This window comes from Anabrus simplex, chromosome 9 (assembly GCF_040414725.1).
Source record: "Anabrus simplex isolate iqAnaSimp1 chromosome 9, ASM4041472v1, whole genome shotgun sequence".
NCBI classification, from domain to species: Eukaryota; Metazoa; Arthropoda; class Insecta; order Orthoptera; family Tettigoniidae; genus Anabrus; species Anabrus simplex.
Window position 1 is genome coordinate 121,294,267 of NC_090273.1, and position 20,815 is coordinate 121,315,081.

The following is a 20,815-nucleotide window of genomic DNA, read 5'->3' on the forward strand; positions in this document are numbered from 1 at the left end:
ATAATTGGAATTTGACTGTATTTATACTGACAACAACATACATTTTTACCCTGATTACAGAATCTTCACTTTTGGCACATCAAAATTATATTAGGTAAACATAACAACAGTGTTTTGAAGGTGTTATCAATTTTAAAAAGTAAAATGGACTTCATATACCTGTGTTGCAAGAAACACCCATCTAATATTCGAAGAGACTATTATTTTTACACAGAATAGAACTGTGTTGCTGCAGACGACTGTAGTTCAATCTGTCCCATCTTGAACTGGAGTCTCTGCAGCCATCGTAAGAGAACAGTGTTACATACATGTTGCTGCTGTGGGGGATTGGCTGGTGGTGTTGATGGAGGGAAGTTACGGCAGCCTTGAAGTCTCACTTGTAAGTGTCCTGGGAGCTGAGAAAGAAAAATTGTTAGTTTGCATTATAATGGTGGATATATTTTATCTGAATTTGAACATGCCAGCATTTACCTGGTGTGAAAATAGGAAACATGGAAAAGCATTTTCAGGACTGTCGACAGTGGAGTTCTAATCCACAATCCCCCACCACAAGTGCAAGTTCACTGCTACATGACCCGACCTGGACAGTCTCGATATTTTAATTTAAAGAAGGTTCAAGCCTACCGCAAATGAAAACAAGGAAAAAACATTTTTAAAAAAGGGAATCAAACAAGTCCAAGATGTTCAAGGCTGAGCTTAAGAGAGCATATGGACAACATAAGAAAACCGAGGTGGCTGGGCGCCATGAGCCACAACTGAGTGGCTACTGTACATCTAACTTGCTGGTCCCGTCTAAGCTATGTAGATAGTTAAGCCCAAGAACAAACAAAAGATATAAACGAGTTGCTGGAGATTAAAAAGCTTCGCAGGTATAATGTAGATTAGGCTGTCAAAACTAATTTGGGATAAATAAAATTAGAAAATATTTGAAAAAGAAAACATTTAATAACATATTATACCTGAAAAAGATATCATTTAATTCTGTTTTTAATAGTATATAAGGTAAAGTGTATCACTAGGGTAAATTAACAATTTATTTTGATAAGGATTTTGTGATTAATCTCAAAATACGGTTTCTAATTTTAAGGTTGATTCCTTTTACTGCAAACTATAACACAAAACCACTTGGTGATGGCTATCTTTTACAGATACCGCTATTTTTGGGCTCGGAGACAACTAGCTACCTAATGGTACCACACATGGAGAAATCATAACTAATATTTTGACCGTACACTGCTGCAGACATTTCTGTAGAACTTTCTATGTTCAACAATCCTTTCACACATAATTTAGGGCTATCATTGATGGTTTCATCATAGGTAGACCCCCATCTTCACAGATGTGCAGGACACCTATACAGTGTCAACTCAAAAGACCTAAATCAAGCCTCTGCAGAGGCCACATGCCATTATGTTATTGATGGTTTAGGCAGCGTAAGCCAGAAAGCTCTCGGATGACCATTTTGTTTCTTTGACTTCCTTCACTAAAATCATCATTGCTCTGTTCCCTTTTGTCATGGATTAATTTTTTATACACCTAAACCTTCTGCAAAATTTGTTAGTTGGTTCTGGAGATTCTTCTTCTTCTTAAGACGCCGTCTCCGGGCGGAGGTTGGCGATCCACGTAACTAGCTCTGATCTTGACAGCACAGAATGGAATGCCATTTCTGAAGTACAGCAGTGCCATCTTCAAAGGTCTTTCAGCCATGAATTTCTTCTTCTCCCAACAGATCTCTTCCCCTGTATCTTCCCTTCGATAATAAGCTGTAATAACTGATACCTCTCACCTCTCATGATATGTCCTAGGTATTGCGTTTTCCTCTGTTTTATGGTGAGCAGTAGTTCTTTTTGCTTTTTCATCCGACAAAGGACCTCGGCATTTGAGATTTTCATTACCCAGGATATCCGTAAGAGACGGCGATACAGGAACATTTCGAAGGCATCAATACGTTTTCCTATGATTGGATCCAGAGTCCAGCTTTCACATCCATATAGGAGAACAGAAAATATATAGCAGCGGATCATACGAATTCATAGTTGGAGACCGAGATCTGACCTCACAAAGAATTTCTTCATGGTAATGAGATTAGCCCATACAAACACAGGTAGACACCTACTAGGGATTTGATTTTACAATTAGTTTTTACCCACAGCTTTGTGGGCATGGAATTTGTGCATATTCATAGAACTAATAAATATAGGAAATTTATATCAAATTGTGTGAAGAAATTTTTTTTTAGAAATAGCATAATCTGCAGGAACACTCTCTGCAGGGAAGGAGACTTTTGATGGTTACAATGAAGTCAAAATGCTTCTGTATACCACGCAACAATGTAAGTGAGCACAGATTTTAACCTTGTGATGAAGCGAGAGTGGAAGAGTTGCTTTAAGGGGAAGAGTCTGGGGTGGCTGGCCCTGCCCGCTGTATGAATACCTTCCGCTCTCTGCTTTCTCGTTAACATTTGTTTGCATTATTACAACACGACAGGGTGCCTAATTAAAAAACAACAAAAATACACAATTTGGTTAAATGTCATTGTGAATATTTTAGTTACTTTCATTCATGCAAGCTTGCCATCCTCCTTTTAGTTCCATGGCTTGGGACATGGCACTGGCGGAGTTAAATCCTCCCTGTATTCAAATTCACTACTCAGAATGAGAGTAAGAGTATACAGTTTCTCCAGGAATATGGTACCAGAACACTTTGAAGTACCAACATGTTGTTAGAGAACAGCAGGTAGGTGGCAAGTGATAGCGCAAACGTCACTCGAGCATTTACCTTTGAAATGATAGCCCCTGACTTGGAGTAACTACAGACTCTAAGGAAACTGTTAAGATAATATGAATAATATGAAGGTCGAATTTCTCTGGCAATCCACAGTAGCAAAGCACAGAATAGCTTAACAACAGAAGATTGCTACAGCAGTTCACCAGATTGAAAAGGTTAAGTGTGATGTCAGCGTACCATATGAACATTGTGTGAAGCTTACTTGTATGAAATATGTATAGGATGATATTTTCTTAAACACTTCTTAATGAATACTTCTCACTGAAGATACATATTTCTGCTAGTAATATAGATCATTATTAATTCTTTTGCTAAAAGAACTTATTGTGAATTATCATTTTTTTTTTTACAACTTCGCTTTACGTTGCACTGACACAGATAGGTCTTATGGCAACAATGGGATAGGAAAGGCCTAGGATTGGGAAGGAAGCGGCCATGGCCTTAATGAGGTACAGCCCCAGCATTTACCTGGTGTGAAAATGGGAAACCATGGAAAACATCTTTGGGGCTGTTGACAGTGGGGTTCGAACCCACTATCTCCCATATGCAAGCTCACAGCTGCACGCCCCTAACTGCATGGCCAACTCGCCCGGTATTGTGGGTTATCTACAAGTATTAAAAGTAAACATTTGCTGTTGCTAACCTTTTAGTGGATTTCATTAAGAACTACAAATGTTACCTATATAATTTTGATGCAACAGTTTACGCAGCATGTCCACTTTTAAGTGTACTGGATATAATGTTTTTATTGACAGTCTATATTCTTATTTAAATTGCTTTCATTCCAGATAAGTTAGAATAATTATATATAGCCTATAATACTCTGGTAGAAATAAGCTTTGTATTGGTGAAAGGATTACTGAAATCATTTGAGTGGTTCCCGAGATTACACTTTCTCTCTTTATGATATTAGTATAGATATGCATGTATAAATATTTCTAGGAATTTATATTGCTAAAATTTGATGCATTATTACAAGGGATTACAGAAAACCATAAACTACATGCTTAAGGCTCTGTCAAAGAGGAAGCGGACTGGACTCTGTACACTGTGATATTACATCATCGTGGTCAAACAGAAGGCGGCCTACTGCAGCGGATCAAACTAGTTTGCAGAGTAATAATTTTCACAGAGTTTGCACGGCCAACACTGAACAATGTCTGCAGAAGATATGGAGAAATTAATTGATCTAATGCATGGTCATGAACACCTGTACGACACATGGCATGTCTATGACAAAGATCACAAGTAGTCCCATGTTTCTAATGTCAGCATCCCTTGGTCGCCCCTTTAATCGCCTCTTACGACAGACATGGGATACTGTGGGTGTATTCTTCATCTGTGTCCCCCACCGACAGGGGCTGCTGGACATTTGATTAAAACAACAAAATGGTAACGCTAGTTCAAGAAAGAATGAGTCGGTACACTCTTGATTGCGACTGTTTTCACACTGGTTTGCCCTGACTTGTCCGCATTCTATGTGACAACCCCAGTCCGCGATGGCCTGCGGTCATTTTGTCCACGCAGACAGTCCGCTTCCTGTTTGACAGAGCCTTTAATGGATGCTTCCTGACACAAAAAGTGGTTACCTGAAAATTTATAAATCTCTGAGTGCAAACACGATCAAAAGGAAGGCGTACATTATCACATCAATTTCTTGGCTAGGTGGCATACGGAGGTTAATCTACACTTGCCAATGATTTTAGAACAAGTTTAAATAAAAATAATTGCTATAAACTGCCTAAATGATGCTTGCAACTTTCACAACATAATAGATTATGCAAGTTTGGAGGCAAAGTGTGTATTGGACAAATGTACAGTAACTTATATTAAATTAATTAAAATTAATTAATTAATTTCATGTGGCTATTACTAGCCGAGTGCAGCCCTTGTAAGGCAGACCCTCCGATGAGGGTGGGCGGCATCTGCCATGTGTAGGTAACTGCGTGTTATTGTGGTGGAGGATAGTGTTGTGTGTGGTGGGTGAGTTGCAGGGATGTTGGGGACAGCACAAACACCCAGCCCCCGGGCCATTGGAATTAACCAATGAAGGTTAAAATCCCCAACCCGGCCGGGAATCGAACCTGGGACCCTCTGAACCGAAGGCCAGTTCGCTGACCATTCAGCCAACGAGTCGGACAAACTCGTGTCCTCATCCTGAGGTGGTGCAGCTCTTTTCAGGCACACCCCCATTGCCAGATGTCAATTGGGAAGGAAATGCGAACGACAGAAAGCATGACCAACAAATGGCAAATAAGTTAATATGGGAAGGACAGCTGATTCAGAAAGTGATGGAACCAACCAGAGGGAAAAATATCCTGGATGTCGTGCCGATAAAACCAGATGAGCTCTATAGGGAAACTGAAGTAATAGATGGTATTAGTGATCATGAAGCTGTTTTTGTGGTAGTTAAAAATAAATGTGATAGAAAGGAAGGTCTTAAAAGTAGGACTGTTAGGCAGTACCACATGGCTGATAAAGCAGGCATGAGGCAGTTTCTAAAAAGTAGCTATGATCGGTGGAAAACTGTAAATATAAATGTAAACAGACTCTGGGATGGGTTTAAAGAAATTGTTGAGGAATGCGAAAACAGGTTTGTACCATTAAGGGTGGTAAGGAATCGTAAAGACCCACCTTATTATAATAGAGAAGTAAAGAGACTAAGAAGGAGGTGCAGACTGGAAAGAAATAGAGTTAGAAATGGCTGTGGAAGTAAGGAGAAATTGAAGGAACTTACTAGAAAATTGAATCAAGCAAAGAAGGCAGCTAAGGATAATATGATGGCAAGCATAATTGGCAGTCATACGAATTTTAGTGAAAAATGGAAGGGTATGTATAGGTATTTTAAGGCAGAAACAGGTTCCAAGAAGGACATTCCAGGAATAATTAATGAACAAGGGGAGTGTGTATGTGAGGATCTTCAAAAGGCAGAAGTATTCAGTCAGCAGTATGTAAAGATTGTTGGTTACAAGGATAATGTCGAGATAGAGGAGGAGACTAAGGCCAAAGAAGAAATAAAATTTACATATGATAACAATGACATTTACAATAAGATACAAAAGTTAAAAACTAGAAAAGCGACTGGAATTGATCAGATTTCTGGGGATATACTAAAGACAATGGGTTGGGATATAGTACCATATCTGAAGTACTTATTTGATTATTGTTTGGTCGGAGGAGCTATACCAGATGAATGGAGAGTTGCTATAGTTGCCCCTGTGTATAAAGGAAAGGGTGATAGACATAAAGCTGAAAATTACAGGCCAGTAAGTTTGACATGCATTGTATGTAAGCTTTGGGAAGGCATTCTTTCTGATTATATTAGACATGTTTGTGAAATTAATAACTGGTTCGATAGAAGGCAATTCGGTTTTAGGAAAGGTTATTCCACTGAAGCTCAACTTGTAGGATTCCAGCAAGATATAGCAGATATCTTGGATTCAGGAGATCAAATGGACTGTATCGCGATTGACCTGTCTAAAGCATTTGATAGGGTGGATCATGGGAGACTACTGGCAAAAATGAGTGCAATTGGACTAGACAAAAGAGTGACTGAATGGGTTGCTATATTTCTAGAAAATAGATCTCAGAGAATTAGAGTAGGTGAAGCTTTATCTGACCCTGTAATAATTAAGAGGGGAATTCCTCAAGGCAGTATTATCGGACCTTTATGTTTTCTTATATATATAAATGATATGAGTAAAGGAGTGGAATCGGAGGTAAGGCTTTTTGCGGATGATGTTATTCTCTATAGAGTGATAAATAAGTTACAAGATTGTGAGCAACTGCAACGTGACCTCGAAAATGTTGTGAGATGGACAGCAGGCAATGGTATGTTGATAAACGGGGTTAAAAGTCAGGTTGTGAGTTTTACAAGTAGGAAAAGTCCTCTCAGTTTTAATTACTGCGTTGATGGGGTGAAAGTTCCTTTTGGGGATCATTGTAAGTATCTAGGTGTTAATATAAGGAAAGATCTTCATTGGGGTAATCACATAAATGGGATTGTAAATAAAGGGTACAGATCTCTGCACATGGTTATGAGGGTGTTTAGGGGTTGTAGTAAGGATGTAAAGGAGAGGGTATATAAGTCTCTGGTAAGACCCCAACTAGAGTATGGTTCCAGTGTATGGGACCCTCACCAGGATTACCTGATTCAAGAACTGGAAAAAATCCAAAGAAAAGCAGCTCGATTTGTTCTGGGCGATTTCCGACAAAAGAGTAGCGTTACAAAAATGTTGCAATGTTTGGGTTGGGAAGAATTGAGAGAAAGAAGAAGAGCTGCTCGACTAAGTGGTATGTTCCGGGCTGTCAGCGGAGAGATGGCGTGGAATGACATTAGTAGACGAATAAGTTTGAATGGCGTTTATAAAAGTAGGAAAGATCACAATATGAAGATAAAGTTGGAATTCAAGAGGACAAACTGGGGCAAATATTCATTTATAGGAAGGGGAGTTAGGGATTGGAATAACTTACCAAGAGGGATGTTCAATAAATTTCCAATTTCTTTGAAATCATTTAGGAAAAGGCTAGGAAAACAACAAATAGGGAATCTGCCACCTGGGCGACTGCCCTAAATGCAGATCAGTACTGATTGATTGATTGATTGAGGTGAGCTGCATGTACCATTCCAACCACATACCAGCCCTCCTGCCATTCTTAAATTCCTGGTAGTACCGGGAATCGAACCCGGGCCCCCGAGGACGGCAGCTAATAACACTAACCGTTACGCTACGGAGGAGGACATATTAAAAAACAATAATAATAATATTATTATTATTGCAGTTTAGGACAAGATATACAAAGTTTCGATGCTGATTGTTCCACTTTACTTTTGTGTCAGGAGGTGTACTAACAGACAAATCATTTAATATCTTATAAAAAAACAATTAATATCAGTACCTGAATATGGTATGCGAAAAACACAGGACTCCACAGAGGAAGAAGTTTGCTAAGAACTGTTGAGTTGCATTCCAAGAGAGCCTCTAACAGACTCAGGAAGTGGAGGTTCACCATCTCTGCCAACTGTAGTAAAAAAAAACATGGTAGAAATGTTGACAGGAACATATCAACATTTTATCTTATATATTTTTAAAAAATCCTTAATTTATTATGATGTGCTTTAAATGATGGCCTTGCAACACAATCTTTTTTCTTTTTTTTTGCTAGGGGCTTTACGTCGCACCGACACAGATAGGTCTTATGGTGACGATGGGATAGGAAAGGCCTAGGAGTTGGAAGGAAGCGGCCGTGGCCTTAATTAAGGTACAGCCCCAGCATTTGCCTGGTGTGAAAATGGGAAACCACGGAAAACCATTTTCAGGGCTACCGATAGTGGGATTCGAACCTACTATCTCCCGGATGCAAGCTCACAGCCGCGCGCCTCTACACGCACGGCCAACTCGCCCGGTCACAATCTTATTGAGGAACTCTATAGGATCTCTCATGTAAACTCAGACTGAACACATGTTGTTTGTACTCTGCGCTATGGGAGCTGCCTCAGCCGAACTTACGTCACGTGTGGTCGCCCTGCTTTAAGCGTGTATACAATCTTATATGAAATCTTACCTTATAAAAGATGCTGGAAATGTCGTCCTTCCTGGGTTATATCGGTACTGTATCTGTTAGATCTGGAGAACGAGAGGGGGAAAAGACCAGCACTGATCGCTCTGTTTGCAAATACTTCCGAGATTATAAGAAGGGAATCTTCTGCTGTATGAGCAGGCACGTGACTTTTCTTCTTCATAACTAATGGCAGAACGGCATTAAAATGTCATCTTGGTACCTCTCTGCATTTACTGTCGTCTCGAAAAAAATAGGTCCAATTATTCATCTTGCACTAACAGCACACCAAACACCAATCTTGCTATCATAATGAGTGACTTCATAAACACCAATAGCGAGAGTTATGACTGTTCATATGACCATTAAGATGAAACCAGAACTTTTACATGCAATGATAACTGTCTCACCATGTTAACAGCTGAGATTCAAACTGGCGACTGATGCTTGCCAGGTCAAACACTTGCAAGCTGCTTGCAAGGTCAAGAACTATGTACATGCCTCCCACCCTGCAGCTGCTGTAGTGCAGAGTACAAACATCATGCGTTTGGTCTGGTTTTATATGAGAGACCCTGTACTTTCAGAACAAAACAGAAAATTGAATATTTTGTCAAGCAGGGCAACAGAAAACATGCATACTGGTACTTACGACAATGACTACTAATTCAAAATAATATATTATACTTTCTGTTATACAAACAGGCAAATAAGAAATATTATACTCTATGTAAATGCTTCTTATTTAGTACTCACTACTTTAGAATGAGAGACCAATTGCAGGATACATGGAGTCACTTTACCCCAGAAATCTAGCACAATGCTCATGGTAGCGCTGTGCGTTTCTGTGCTTGGGAGGTTGTGAGAAGCACTCTGCTCTAGGTATACAGTCCATAGCTGCAATACACATTATATTAAATTAGAAATCATAAAAAAAAATATTTTCCCTCACTGTATAAATCTTCAAATCATTAAGGTTCTTATCAGTATCCAAGTCATGAACTAGGTTTAAGGACAATAAAGCCATTTCTGAGCAGATTAAACAGGCCCCTTCAGGATCATGTAGAGTGGACGTGTTGTCCAGGAGCCCTATGCTCTATAGGGAGCTCAGGCTTTCATGGGGTAAGCAAATCTTAAATTTCCTAATGTAATTTAACTTCATTTAATGTCATCATTTATATCTTAATTTGTCACAAGGCAAGTTTTTCTAACAGTTTTGGTACCTTAAAATTAAATTGCTCACTAAGCTTGACCTTAGTAATTCAGTTTTATTTTTGAATTGTTTTCCTAAGACCTGTATTTCTTTTTATTGGAGGTGGTTGCTTCACATTTTCAATTTGTAATTGATTAAGTATCTTTTATTCGAATAACAACCAACTCTGCACAGTGGACCTATTTGTTTCACATCTTAATTTCAATTTTATTTTATGTCTATTCTACTGTAATTCAAAAAGTATTTTCTTTCAAGACTAGTACAGACAAGATCATTGTAAGCCTGCAACTTAATTACAACAGATTTTGTATTTTTATTTTGTGTTTATGCTAGTGTTCTTTTTTTCTTTTTCTTTGGTGTTTCTTGTAATAAATAGGTATTAACTAAATTATTCTTTATTTGAAGTTTTGGCCACAAAAGGACTTTGATCAATAACCTCGTAGGGTCCCCGTTGCTTCCCACATCCTGATCTTAGATGTCATATATCTTAACCTTGTTTTAATTCTGGATTTTATGATATGGTTTTAATGATTCTAAATTTATTTTAATGTTTTAAATTTCTCCCTTTGTTTAAAGCACTAAACCCCTGGTTACACATTTTACTTTCTTATACCAAAAGAAATGAAAGTAGGATACTTACTTGACACAGGATAAATGCATGAAAGAGTGAAGACATATGCAGAACAGAGGCTTTAGACTGTTCAGCAAAGCCTGCCATGATCACTTGGATGTGATCAGCAATGTGACAGGATACCTCTTGAGGTACTGGCTGACATGGCCCATGAGATGATGTAGAATGATTGTTGGAGCCACTTCCAAGGAGAGCAGTGTGCATAAGAGAGCCAAGAAGCAGCCAGGACAAGAGACGAATGTGGCCCACACAGTCTATGAACTCACGAGGTCTGCAAGTATAAATATAATGCCATTCTCAGATGTTCAAATTTAATCAAATTGAGTAGCAAACATCCAAATTTGAATTGCCTTGACTCCCTTCAGCTTCCTCTCAATTTTGATTACTACATTGGTGGGAGTGAAATTACTTCACGGGGATCACTGTAAGTACCTAGCTATTGTATAAGGAAAGATCTTCATTGACATAATCACATTAACAAAGTTGTAAATAAAGGTTACAGATCTCTTCATATGGTTATGAGAGTATTTAAGGTAAGATCCCCATTAGAGTATGGTTCCTTCACAAGGATTACTTGATTCAAAAACTGGAAGAGATCCACAGAGTTAAGCAGAATAATTTGTTCTAGATTTATAGAAAGAAAGAAAGAAATAAAGAAAGAAATAAATAAATAAATAAATAAATAAATAAATAAATAAATAAATCAATCAATCTGCACATAGTAGAGCTGTTGTCCAGGTGGCAGATTCCTTATCAATTATTTATGTAGTCTTGTCTACAATTTCAAAAAAGTTGGAAATTAATCGAACATTTCCCTTCATAAATGAATCCAATCCCTAATTTCTCTTGTTATAAACAAACATTTCGTCCAATTTATCCTCTTTGAATTCCAACTTTATCTCTATATTTTTGAAATTCTCTGCTTTCATAAATCCTTTCAAGCCTATTCATTTACTAATGCCATTCCACACCATCTTTTGACTGAAAGCTCGGATCATACCACTTAGGCGAGCAGCTCGTCTACTAACTCCCAAGTTTCATCAGCCCAATTTGCAACAACTTTATTTTTTGGACCTCTGTATTACTCGGCATCAGAACAAGACTGTCGACCCTTATCAACCAAAAACAACTCGGATATTTTGGTCATATTGCCAGAAGGCAGGAGGCAATGGAAATACTTATCATAGAGGGAAAAGTCGAAGGCCGAAGACCTAGAGGACGTGTGCCGTTACGATGGATGGACCAGATCAAGAACTTAACCAGGATGAGCTTACAGCAAGCAAGTCACCATGCCCAAAGCAGAGACTCCTGGAGGAAGATCACCAAAAGGATTGTCGCGTGATGCCACTACACCCTTACGAAGGGTTGGACTAAGAGAGAGAGATTACTCATAGTATTCTTAATAGTATTCTTAATTGACCAACAAGCTGTCTAATTTGAGAGGCAATGGCTCTAGTCAAGAGAGTTAAGTAACACAAATGAGGAAATTGAAAGATAAGAATTTCATTATGGTCCGTATTGAATTGAGATCACTATTAAAATTAATAAAATTATGTGATGGTTTCACCTTTTCAATACATGTAAACTTAGTAATGTAAGGTTTACATCACTATTTGATCATAAACGGTACTCGTTTTGAAAAAGAAAAACCTGTATCTTCTACATTTCTGTTTATTTACCTGTGGATTATTTTTTCTGTTTTTGAGTGATTGGCTGACAACAACCCGGTACTGTTTATGATCAACTAGTGATGTAACCTTACATTACTAAGTTTACATGTATTGAAAAGGTGGAACCATTAGGTACATAATTTTATTAATTTTAATTGTGACAACTGAGGAAGTTGTTACACTGCAATATCTCCAGGACATCTGTGATGATGATGATGATGATGATGATGTTGACGACGACAGGTGTTTTTAAGGGCCTAACATCTAAGTCAGTCCTACAATACATCTGGCTGGTCAGCAGTCACCTTGGTAAGCCAAGATCCTCAATGAGCTGTACATGCCACAGGGTGGGTGGGTGGGTGGGTGGGTGGGTAGGTAGGTAGGTAGGTTAAACTTACCCCTGTTGGAGAGCAGAGGGGGCATTGTACAACCATGGAAGATACCTAGTCACAGCACGGTTGTCACGACTGTTGCCTCTTGTGATCTCCAATGCCAGGTACTGAGCAATCCCACTCTTAAGTACTCCTCCTAATGTGTCTTCATTCAGTCCAACTGTCATGCCCTTGCAGTAACTCTGAAACATAACAATTGCATTCATAGAGATAAAAATCACAGGAAAAATTTAATGAATGAATGAATGAATGAATGAATGAATGACAGATTTCAAGATGCAAAAGAAATTGTGAGATCAATGCTCCTGAAAACAAGAAGAGGTAAATCTGAAATTAAAAGATCTGCCAGGAATTCTATGTGAAACAATCACTTTATAACACTATAGCTTCATCAAGGTTGAAATGGTTTGATCACATAAACAGTAGAGAAGCCTGAAAGTAAGCACGGTAAGCAGAGCTCTCTCAAAAATGTTCTGACGAAATAAAAGCAAATACCTTATTTGGATTTTTTGTACTACTGAAAATTGCATGCAGCAAATGTGATGCGTGGACATACACACTTCAAGTGCACCTGGCTACAGTATTTTTAGGCTGGCTTTCCTCAGAGAGTTTGGTCCCTAGAGGGAAAAGTGGTGTGTTTTATGTTCATTTCACAAAAGATGTGTCAACTTCATGTTATCTAAAGTTTCAAATATATTCATAATTTACTATTGATCAACATTTAGGGCTGTCATCCAGGTACAAGATTTCCTATTGGTTGTTTACCTGGTCTTCTCTTAAATGATTCCAAAGAATTTGGAAATTTATCAAACATCTCCCTTGATAAATTATTCCAATCCTAAATTCCCCTTCCTATAAATGAATATTTGCTCCAATATTTCTCCTTGAATTCCAACTTTATCTTCATATTATGATATTTCCTACTTTATAAAACTCCATTCAAGATTATTCATCTACTAATGTCATTCAGTGCCATCTCTCCAATGAAAACCCGGAACATAATCTGTCAAGTACCACTGATTTGCATTCAGTCAGGCATGGCAGATTCTCTATCAATTGTTTAACAAGTCCTGTCTTAAACACCAAACAAAATGGAAATCCATCAAACATTTCCCTTAGTAAATAATTCCAGCCCCTAATACCTTGTCCTATAAATGAATATTTGACCAAATTTCTCTTCTTGAGTTGGAAATTTATCTTCATTTAGATGAAGTTCTTAAGGGGTATAGTAGGGGAGACAAGAAGAGATATAGTAAGATGTTCTTGAATGTGTACATAAAATAGTGTAATTGGCGTAGGGATGTGGCGACCCCATCGCCCAGTGGGAAACCACTGCAATCAGCTACCTGAGTATTGGCGGGAAAACCATAATGTTTGCTGGATATGGAGGAAATGCCTACTCCCAGTCCTGAACAACTAGGATGAAATAAGGCAGAAAGCCTTCTTCACAATTTCGTAAAATCATTCTTCATCTCTCATCTTCACCTTTCTAAATAACATTTAGAATTGTAACTCGAGGATTTATCCTCATCTCAAGGTGACAACTTAGACAGTCAACCATGAAAAGTCTTTTGAAGAAGAATTCCACCAACTGCAATCATATATTGCAGAAAAGACAGCATTCGGATGCGGTGGGCTGTCATTCGGAAGATTATGATGGATCGGAGCATCTGAAAACTAAACAGCCAGCATCTATGCAAGAACTTCAAAGAATTAGACCTAAACAAATCTCTTTCTTCTCGACACCCAATGTTAACTATCTGTGCCAAATAGGAAAATTAAAGATTGTCACTGACATCATGAACAAACATAAAATTTCATGGCCCTTCACGAAATAAGAAATAGTGATCAAGACCCAATAGAATCAGAAGGGTACTGAATGTATAAAGGAATCCCAGGAAAATGAGTGATGAAAAACTGCCCGCAGGTTGGTAATGGATTTCTAATAAATCTCAAAATCATAGATTCAGTTGTGGAATTTAAATCTCAATCCCCCATACTTGCAACACTAACTCTGAAATCTGCAAATAAAATCTACACAATTTTCAATGTACATGCTCCCACCAATCAGAAAAATAGCACTCTAAAGGATAAAGAAGAAGGACAAAAATTCTGGGATCTCCTCAAAACAAGAATGTTTTGTCGTCTGGCATAGAAAGACGCAAGAGAAATCCAACAATCTATGGATCAGGAACGAAATTGAGTTTCTGTATAGGAAAAAAAAGCATTACTTAACACTCAGTTATATGAGGCCTATCTTCCTGCTTCTTCCTCCTTTGTCTCATTAGAATGGAATCTTTTCAAAATTACATCAATGATAAAATTGCATACCTACTTGTATATAAACAGAACAAGTCAATTAGAAAAACTAATACACTTACGCGCAATAGTAAGAAAACCGAGGCTTATTCTCTCTTGTCTATGGATTATAATAATTGGGCCCATTCAACCATCCCCATATTTCAGAAGCCTGTTATCAATCTTTTAAAGACCCATTTTGGTAAGTCGGAAATAAGAGTTATGGAGAAAGGTCCCAAATTCAATTGGCCCATTCAATTCAAACTAAAGAGCACAATTACAATCTCGGTGGAAGCTGAAAATGCAGTACAGAAGTTACCGACAGAGAACCAAATGGAAACTAGATTTAATATTTAGAAAAAACTTTCTAATTTAATAAGTAACACATCATAACCAAATAATAGGTTCATTGAAACAGAAAATTAAGGAGAATGATGTGATTTTGACTAAGGCGGACAAGGGGAATGCTACGGTCATTATGACTAAAGAATCATACATACAGAAAACCGAAAGCCTTTTTACAGAGAATTCATTCAAAATTATAAAAAAGGACCCGACCAGTATATTTTTCAAAATTTCGATTTTTTGACCCCTCGTCGGTTACATCCCCCCTTAAAGCAACTTCTTAAACTATCTTCTTTCATCCTCAATGAAAGGGAGTCTCAAAAACTTATTAATATGAATCCAGGTATCCCGACGGCTAGGACACTATCGAAGGTGCATAAAGAGAATATACCTATAAGACCTATCATCAACTTCAAAAATAGCTCTATATACAAGACGTCTAGATTTATATACAGTACATACATACATACATACATACATTATCATTATAGACTGTTATGCCTTTCAGTGTTCAGTCTGCAAGCCTCTGAGAATTTACTAAACGTCGCCACAATCCTCGATTTGCAACTAGTGTTGTGGCATCATTTAGTTCTATACCTCTTATCTTTAAATCGTTAGAAACCAAGTCTAACCATCGTATTCTTGGACTACCTCTACTTCTCTTACCCTCCATAACAGAGTCCATTATTCTCTTAGGTAACCTATCCTCCTTAATTCGCCTCACATGACCCCACCACCGAAGCCGGTTTATGCGTACAGCTTCATCCATCGAGTTCATTCCTAAATTAGCCTTTATCTCCTCATTCCGAGTACCCTCCTGCCATTGATCCCACCTGTTTGTACCAGCAATCATTCTTGCTACTTTCATGTCTGTTACTTCTAACTTGTGAATAAGATATCCTGAGTCCACCCAGCTTTCGCTCCCGTAAAGCAAAGTTGGTCCGAAATCAGACCGATGTAAAGATAGTTTCGTCTGGGAGCCGACTTCCTTCTAACAGAATACTGTTGATTGCAACTGCGAGCTCACTGCATTAGCTTTACGACACCTTGATTCATTCTCACTTACTATATATATTACCATCCTGGGAGAACGCACAACCTAAATACTTGAAATTATCGACCTGTTCTAGCTTTGTATCACCAATCTGACATTCGATTCTGTTGAATTTCTTACCTACTGACATCAATTAAGTCTTCGAGAGGCTAATTTTCATACCATACTCATTGCACCTATTTTCAAGTTCCAAGATATTAGACTGGAGGCTTTCAGCACAATCTGCCATTAAGACCAAGTCGTCAGCATAGGCCAGACTGCTTACTACATTTCCACCTAACTGAATTCCTCCCTGCCATTTTATATCTTTCAGCAGATGATCCATGTAAACTACGAACAGCAAAGGTGAAAGATTGCAGCCTTGTCTAACCCCTGCAAGTACCCCAAACCAAGAACTCATTCTACCATCAATTCTCACTGAAGCCCAATTGTCAACATAAATGCCTTTGATTGATTTTAATAATCTACCTTTAATTCCGTAGTCCCCCAGTATGGCGAACATATTTTCCCTCGGTACCCTATCATATGCTTTCTCTAGATCTATGAAACATAAACACAACTTCCTATTCCTCTCGTAGCATTTTTCAATTACCTGGCGCATACTGAAAATCTGATCCTGACAGCCTCTCTGTGGTCTGAAACCACACTGGGTTTCATTCAACTTCCTCTCAACGACTGATCGCAGCCTCCCCTTCAAGGTGCCAGTGAATACTTTTCCTGGTATACTAATCAATGAGATACCTCGATAGTTGTTGCAATCCTTCCTGTTCCCTTGCTTATAGATAGGTGCAATTACTGCTTTTGTCCAATCTGAAGGTACCTTACCAACACTCCACGCTAATTTTACTACTCTATGAAGCCATTTCATCCCTGCCTTCCCACTATACTTCACCATTTCAGGTCTAATTTCATCTATTCCTGCTGCCTTATGACAATGGAGTTTATTTACTATCCTTTCCACTTCCTCAAGCATAATTTCACCAACATCCTTTTCCTCCTCCCCATTTGCAACACCACAAGGATGATTTCCTTTTACATTGAGAAGATGTTCAAAATATTCCCTCCACCTCTCCAGTGATTCCCTGGGATCTATCATGAGTTCACCTGAATTACTCAAAACACTGTTCATTTCCTTTTTCCCTCCCTTCCTAAGATTCTTTATTACTGTCCAGAAAGGTTTCCCTGCTGCTTGACCTAGCCTTTCCAGGTTCTTACCAAAATCTTCCCATGACTTCTTTTTGGATTCAACAACTATTTGTTTCGCTCTGTTTCTTTCATCTACGTACCAATCCCTGTCTGCCTTGGCCCTTGTTTGGAGCCATTTCTGATAAGCCTTAATTTTACGTTTACAGGCTGCTCTCACTTCATCATTCCACCAAGATGTTCACCTTTTCCCATCTTTACACACAGTTGTTCCTAGGCATTCCCTTGCTGTTTCTACTACAGCATCCCTGTATGCCACCCATTCACTTTCTATATCCTGAACCTGCATACTGTCTACTGTTCGAAACTTCTCACTAATCATATCCATGTACTTCTGTCTAATTTCCTCGTCCTGGAGACTTTCTACCCTTATTCGTTTGCAGACAGATTTCACTTTCTCTACCCTAGGCCTAGAGGTACTTAGTTCACTATAGATCAGATAGTGGTCTGTATCATCGAAAAATCTGTGAAAAACTCGTACATTCCTAACAGATTTCCTGAATTCAAAGTCTGTTAAGATATAGTCTATTATGGATCTGGTACCCCTAGCCTCCCATGTGTAGCGGTGAATAGCCTTATGCTTGAAGAATGTATTCGTAACAGCTAAACCCATACCAGCACAGAAGTCCAGCAAATGCTTCCCATTCCCATTAGCTTCCATAACTTCCCCACATTTACCAATCACCCTTTCGTATCCTTCAGGTCTATTCCCAACTCTCGCATTGAAATCACCCATTAGCACTATTCTATTCTTGCTGTTCACCCTGACCACGAGTCACTCAATGCTTCATAAAACTTGTCAACTTCATCCTCATCTGCACCCTCACATGGTGAATACATGGACACAATTCTTGTCTTAATTCCTCCCACTGACAAATCTACCCACATCATTCGCTCATTTACGTGCCTAACAGAAACTATGTTGTGTGCAATGGTATTCCTGATAAAGAGCCCTACCCCAGACTCTGCCCTTCCCTTTCTAACACCCGTCAAGTACACTTTATAATCTCCTATCTCTTCCTCATTTTCTCCCCTTACCCGAATATCACTTACCCCTAGCACATCCAGATGCATCCTCTTTGCTGACTCAGCCAGTTCTACCTTCTTTCTTCCATAAGCCCCATTAAAATTGATAGCTCCCCATCGAATTCCATTTCGTTTGCCAAGTTGTTTCCAAGGAGTCCCTCGCCTGTCAAATGGGAGTGGGGCTCCATTACTCCCACAGGTCCGAGGCTTGCTTAAAGTGTTCTGAGCTCGGTAAATTCATGAAGCAGGATGCTGCCCTATTTGCACATAGTCCAAGTGAGGATCTCTCCTCTAACGGGTTATAGACCACCGGTGAATGGTATAGTCCTAGCCTCCTGAGCAGAAGGAGGGCCACGACTCAGAATAAGTCCGAGGTGCCCACTCCCATTCCATAGCAACTGGTATCCCGACTCTCAGGACCACTTACTAGGCCACTCAGCCATTGCCCATGGTTCACGAACTAGGACGTGACTACAGTAACCCACAAACATGAATCTTTTTTAAAAACATTATAGGTTTGAAGGTAATAAGTCTATTAAGAATTCCAAAGAATTTTGTGATCATACCAAAGATTTAAACATGCGATCAGACCAGAAGATGTATTTATTTGATGTCAAAAGTATGTTCCCGAATATTCCAGTATAAAAAACGATATATCCTGTAAAGAGCAATCCAACTCAAATACAGTCATTTAAGTGGGCAAGAGGTAGCGGATTTTATTAATATCTTGGAGTTCATCACCGCTAATAATTATTTCACCTTTAATGGTCAGATTTATAAACAGGAAGGTTTTTGGGAACTGTGGCAGAAATTTACATGAATTTTCTCGAAAATAGTAAAATCAACAACGTTAAAGGTATAATATTTTGGTTGAGATACGTGGACAACACTTTTACAATAATTGATCACAGGAATGGAGAGGAGGTATTGGAACAATTAAATAACATGGATTCACAGATTAAATTTTCTTTTGAAAGTGAGATAGATATAAAACAAGACCTTCAAATTCTCCAATTAAGTAAGAAAGGTAATCTATTGAATATTTTTGAAAACACTTTTATTAGTATTGATAAAAAATGCAATCCAAGTTATAATATCGGAAGAAATCAATATACTTTTTGAGGAGATAATCATAAAATTCTTTACACGATGGCGTGTAAGGAATGCATTACTTTACACCTTACATCAAACTCCCCACAACCTCCACTCCAAGTCAGTCCTCAACGGCCTTCGAGGACTGCACTCAGTTAACTTCAATACTTGATGTGAGGTGGACGGCACAGGAGGGGCAAGGTGGTGAGTGACCAGATGGGGCACACAGTTTACATTTCACATTGAATTTTTCATTAGCTCATTCATATTTTTTTTCTTTTTAGGCCCATATGGTCGACAACACAACCAAGTTCAACTTGCGTCATTCAACATAAGTTCACCTTTCTTCAACACATTACAAGAAGCTATTTAATGTGGCATCAATATTGTACTATTTTATGTACACATTCAAGAACATGTACAATGTATTCACAATGTCAGGGTAATTATATGGTTAATTCAATTCACATAGCCTCTCATGTTGTATTATATTTGTGTAATTCCACGCATGTAAGGACATTTTAACCTGTGCAATAACTGGACTTCATGGCTCACATCATGTTCATGTTGTGCTGTTTTAAGATTCAAGATTGACAAGACACTAATATGCTGCGTCACAAGATTCACAGACTTTTTATTCACTAATTTTAATGTGTCCTTAACCAGATTTCCAATGATTTTATGTGCGACTGAAGATGTCCCATAAGAGGACGAAACATGTATTACCAATAGTGTTTAATGCAGTCTTATTAATAAAGACGATTACGGGTTGATACTTTTTGACAATACGGGCTCAAATATGAAATTTATCCTCGATTTATGTATTTCATATGGTACTTTTCCATTCATTTATGTAATATCAAGATTTACTGTACATTTGAATTACATTTTGTTCCTTATGCTGTAGGTTCTGTATATGACTGCGTATGATAGAGACAAGTCCAATTCATCATTGTTGATCTTGTTCTTGTTGTTTTTCTCTAGTTTGCTTGTAAGCGCTTGAATGAAAAAAAAAAAGGAAAATTAACTTATCATTAAACAGCGTGAGAGTGATTAACTAGTCAGAGTATTGACACTGCAGATAGAAAATAGTTTAGGTCTATGATTAAACATGTGAGAGAGAAAAAACATGTGCAGTTTTCATACAGGATAGAAAAACACCTGGGACCTGCCCTATATGTGTGTATTCCCATCCTCCCTCCAAGCTTCTTATTTTTGATCATTTAAATCCTTGACTTATTGTGAATTTTCAACCATCAGATTCCAAGACTGGGAAATGCATCACATTTACATACTTTAAGGCCCCAAAAAGGGATTATTGAGTTCAATTAATAATATATGTACAGACCTTGATTTTACTGAGCGTATGAAAGTCAGCCAGAAACTCTAGGACATCAGCAAGGTGGTGCCTCATACACTCGGATGCATTTGTGTTGAAGATTGGACCACCCTCTGGGATCAGTGGAGGAGAGTCTTCTATCACTACATTAGGTGGTAGTGATCCTCCTGCATCCTACAGGAACAAACAAACAAACAAACAAACAAACA

At 38.3% G+C, this 20,815-nt stretch overlaps 1 protein-coding gene across 1 annotated transcript in view; it reads right to left on the reverse strand.

The window, feature by feature from the left end:
- Positions 1-206: 206 nt before the first annotated feature.
- unc79 (UNC-79 domain-containing protein) overlaps positions 207-20,815 on the reverse strand; it is a 346,819-nt gene continuing 326,210 nt past the window's right edge. Inside the window, exons 45-50 of the mRNA XM_068229169.1 lie at positions 20,616-20,780; positions 12,256-12,431; positions 10,197-10,458; positions 9,100-9,240; positions 7,687-7,809; positions 207-395 (exon numbers count right to left, since the gene is read on the reverse strand). Coding sequence (XP_068085270.1) covers positions 207-395; positions 7,687-7,809; positions 9,100-9,240; positions 10,197-10,458; positions 12,256-12,431; positions 20,616-20,780 — 1,056 coding nt within the window. The remainder of the gene's footprint in view (positions 396-7,686; positions 7,810-9,099; positions 9,241-10,196; positions 10,459-12,255; positions 12,432-20,615; positions 20,781-20,815) is intronic.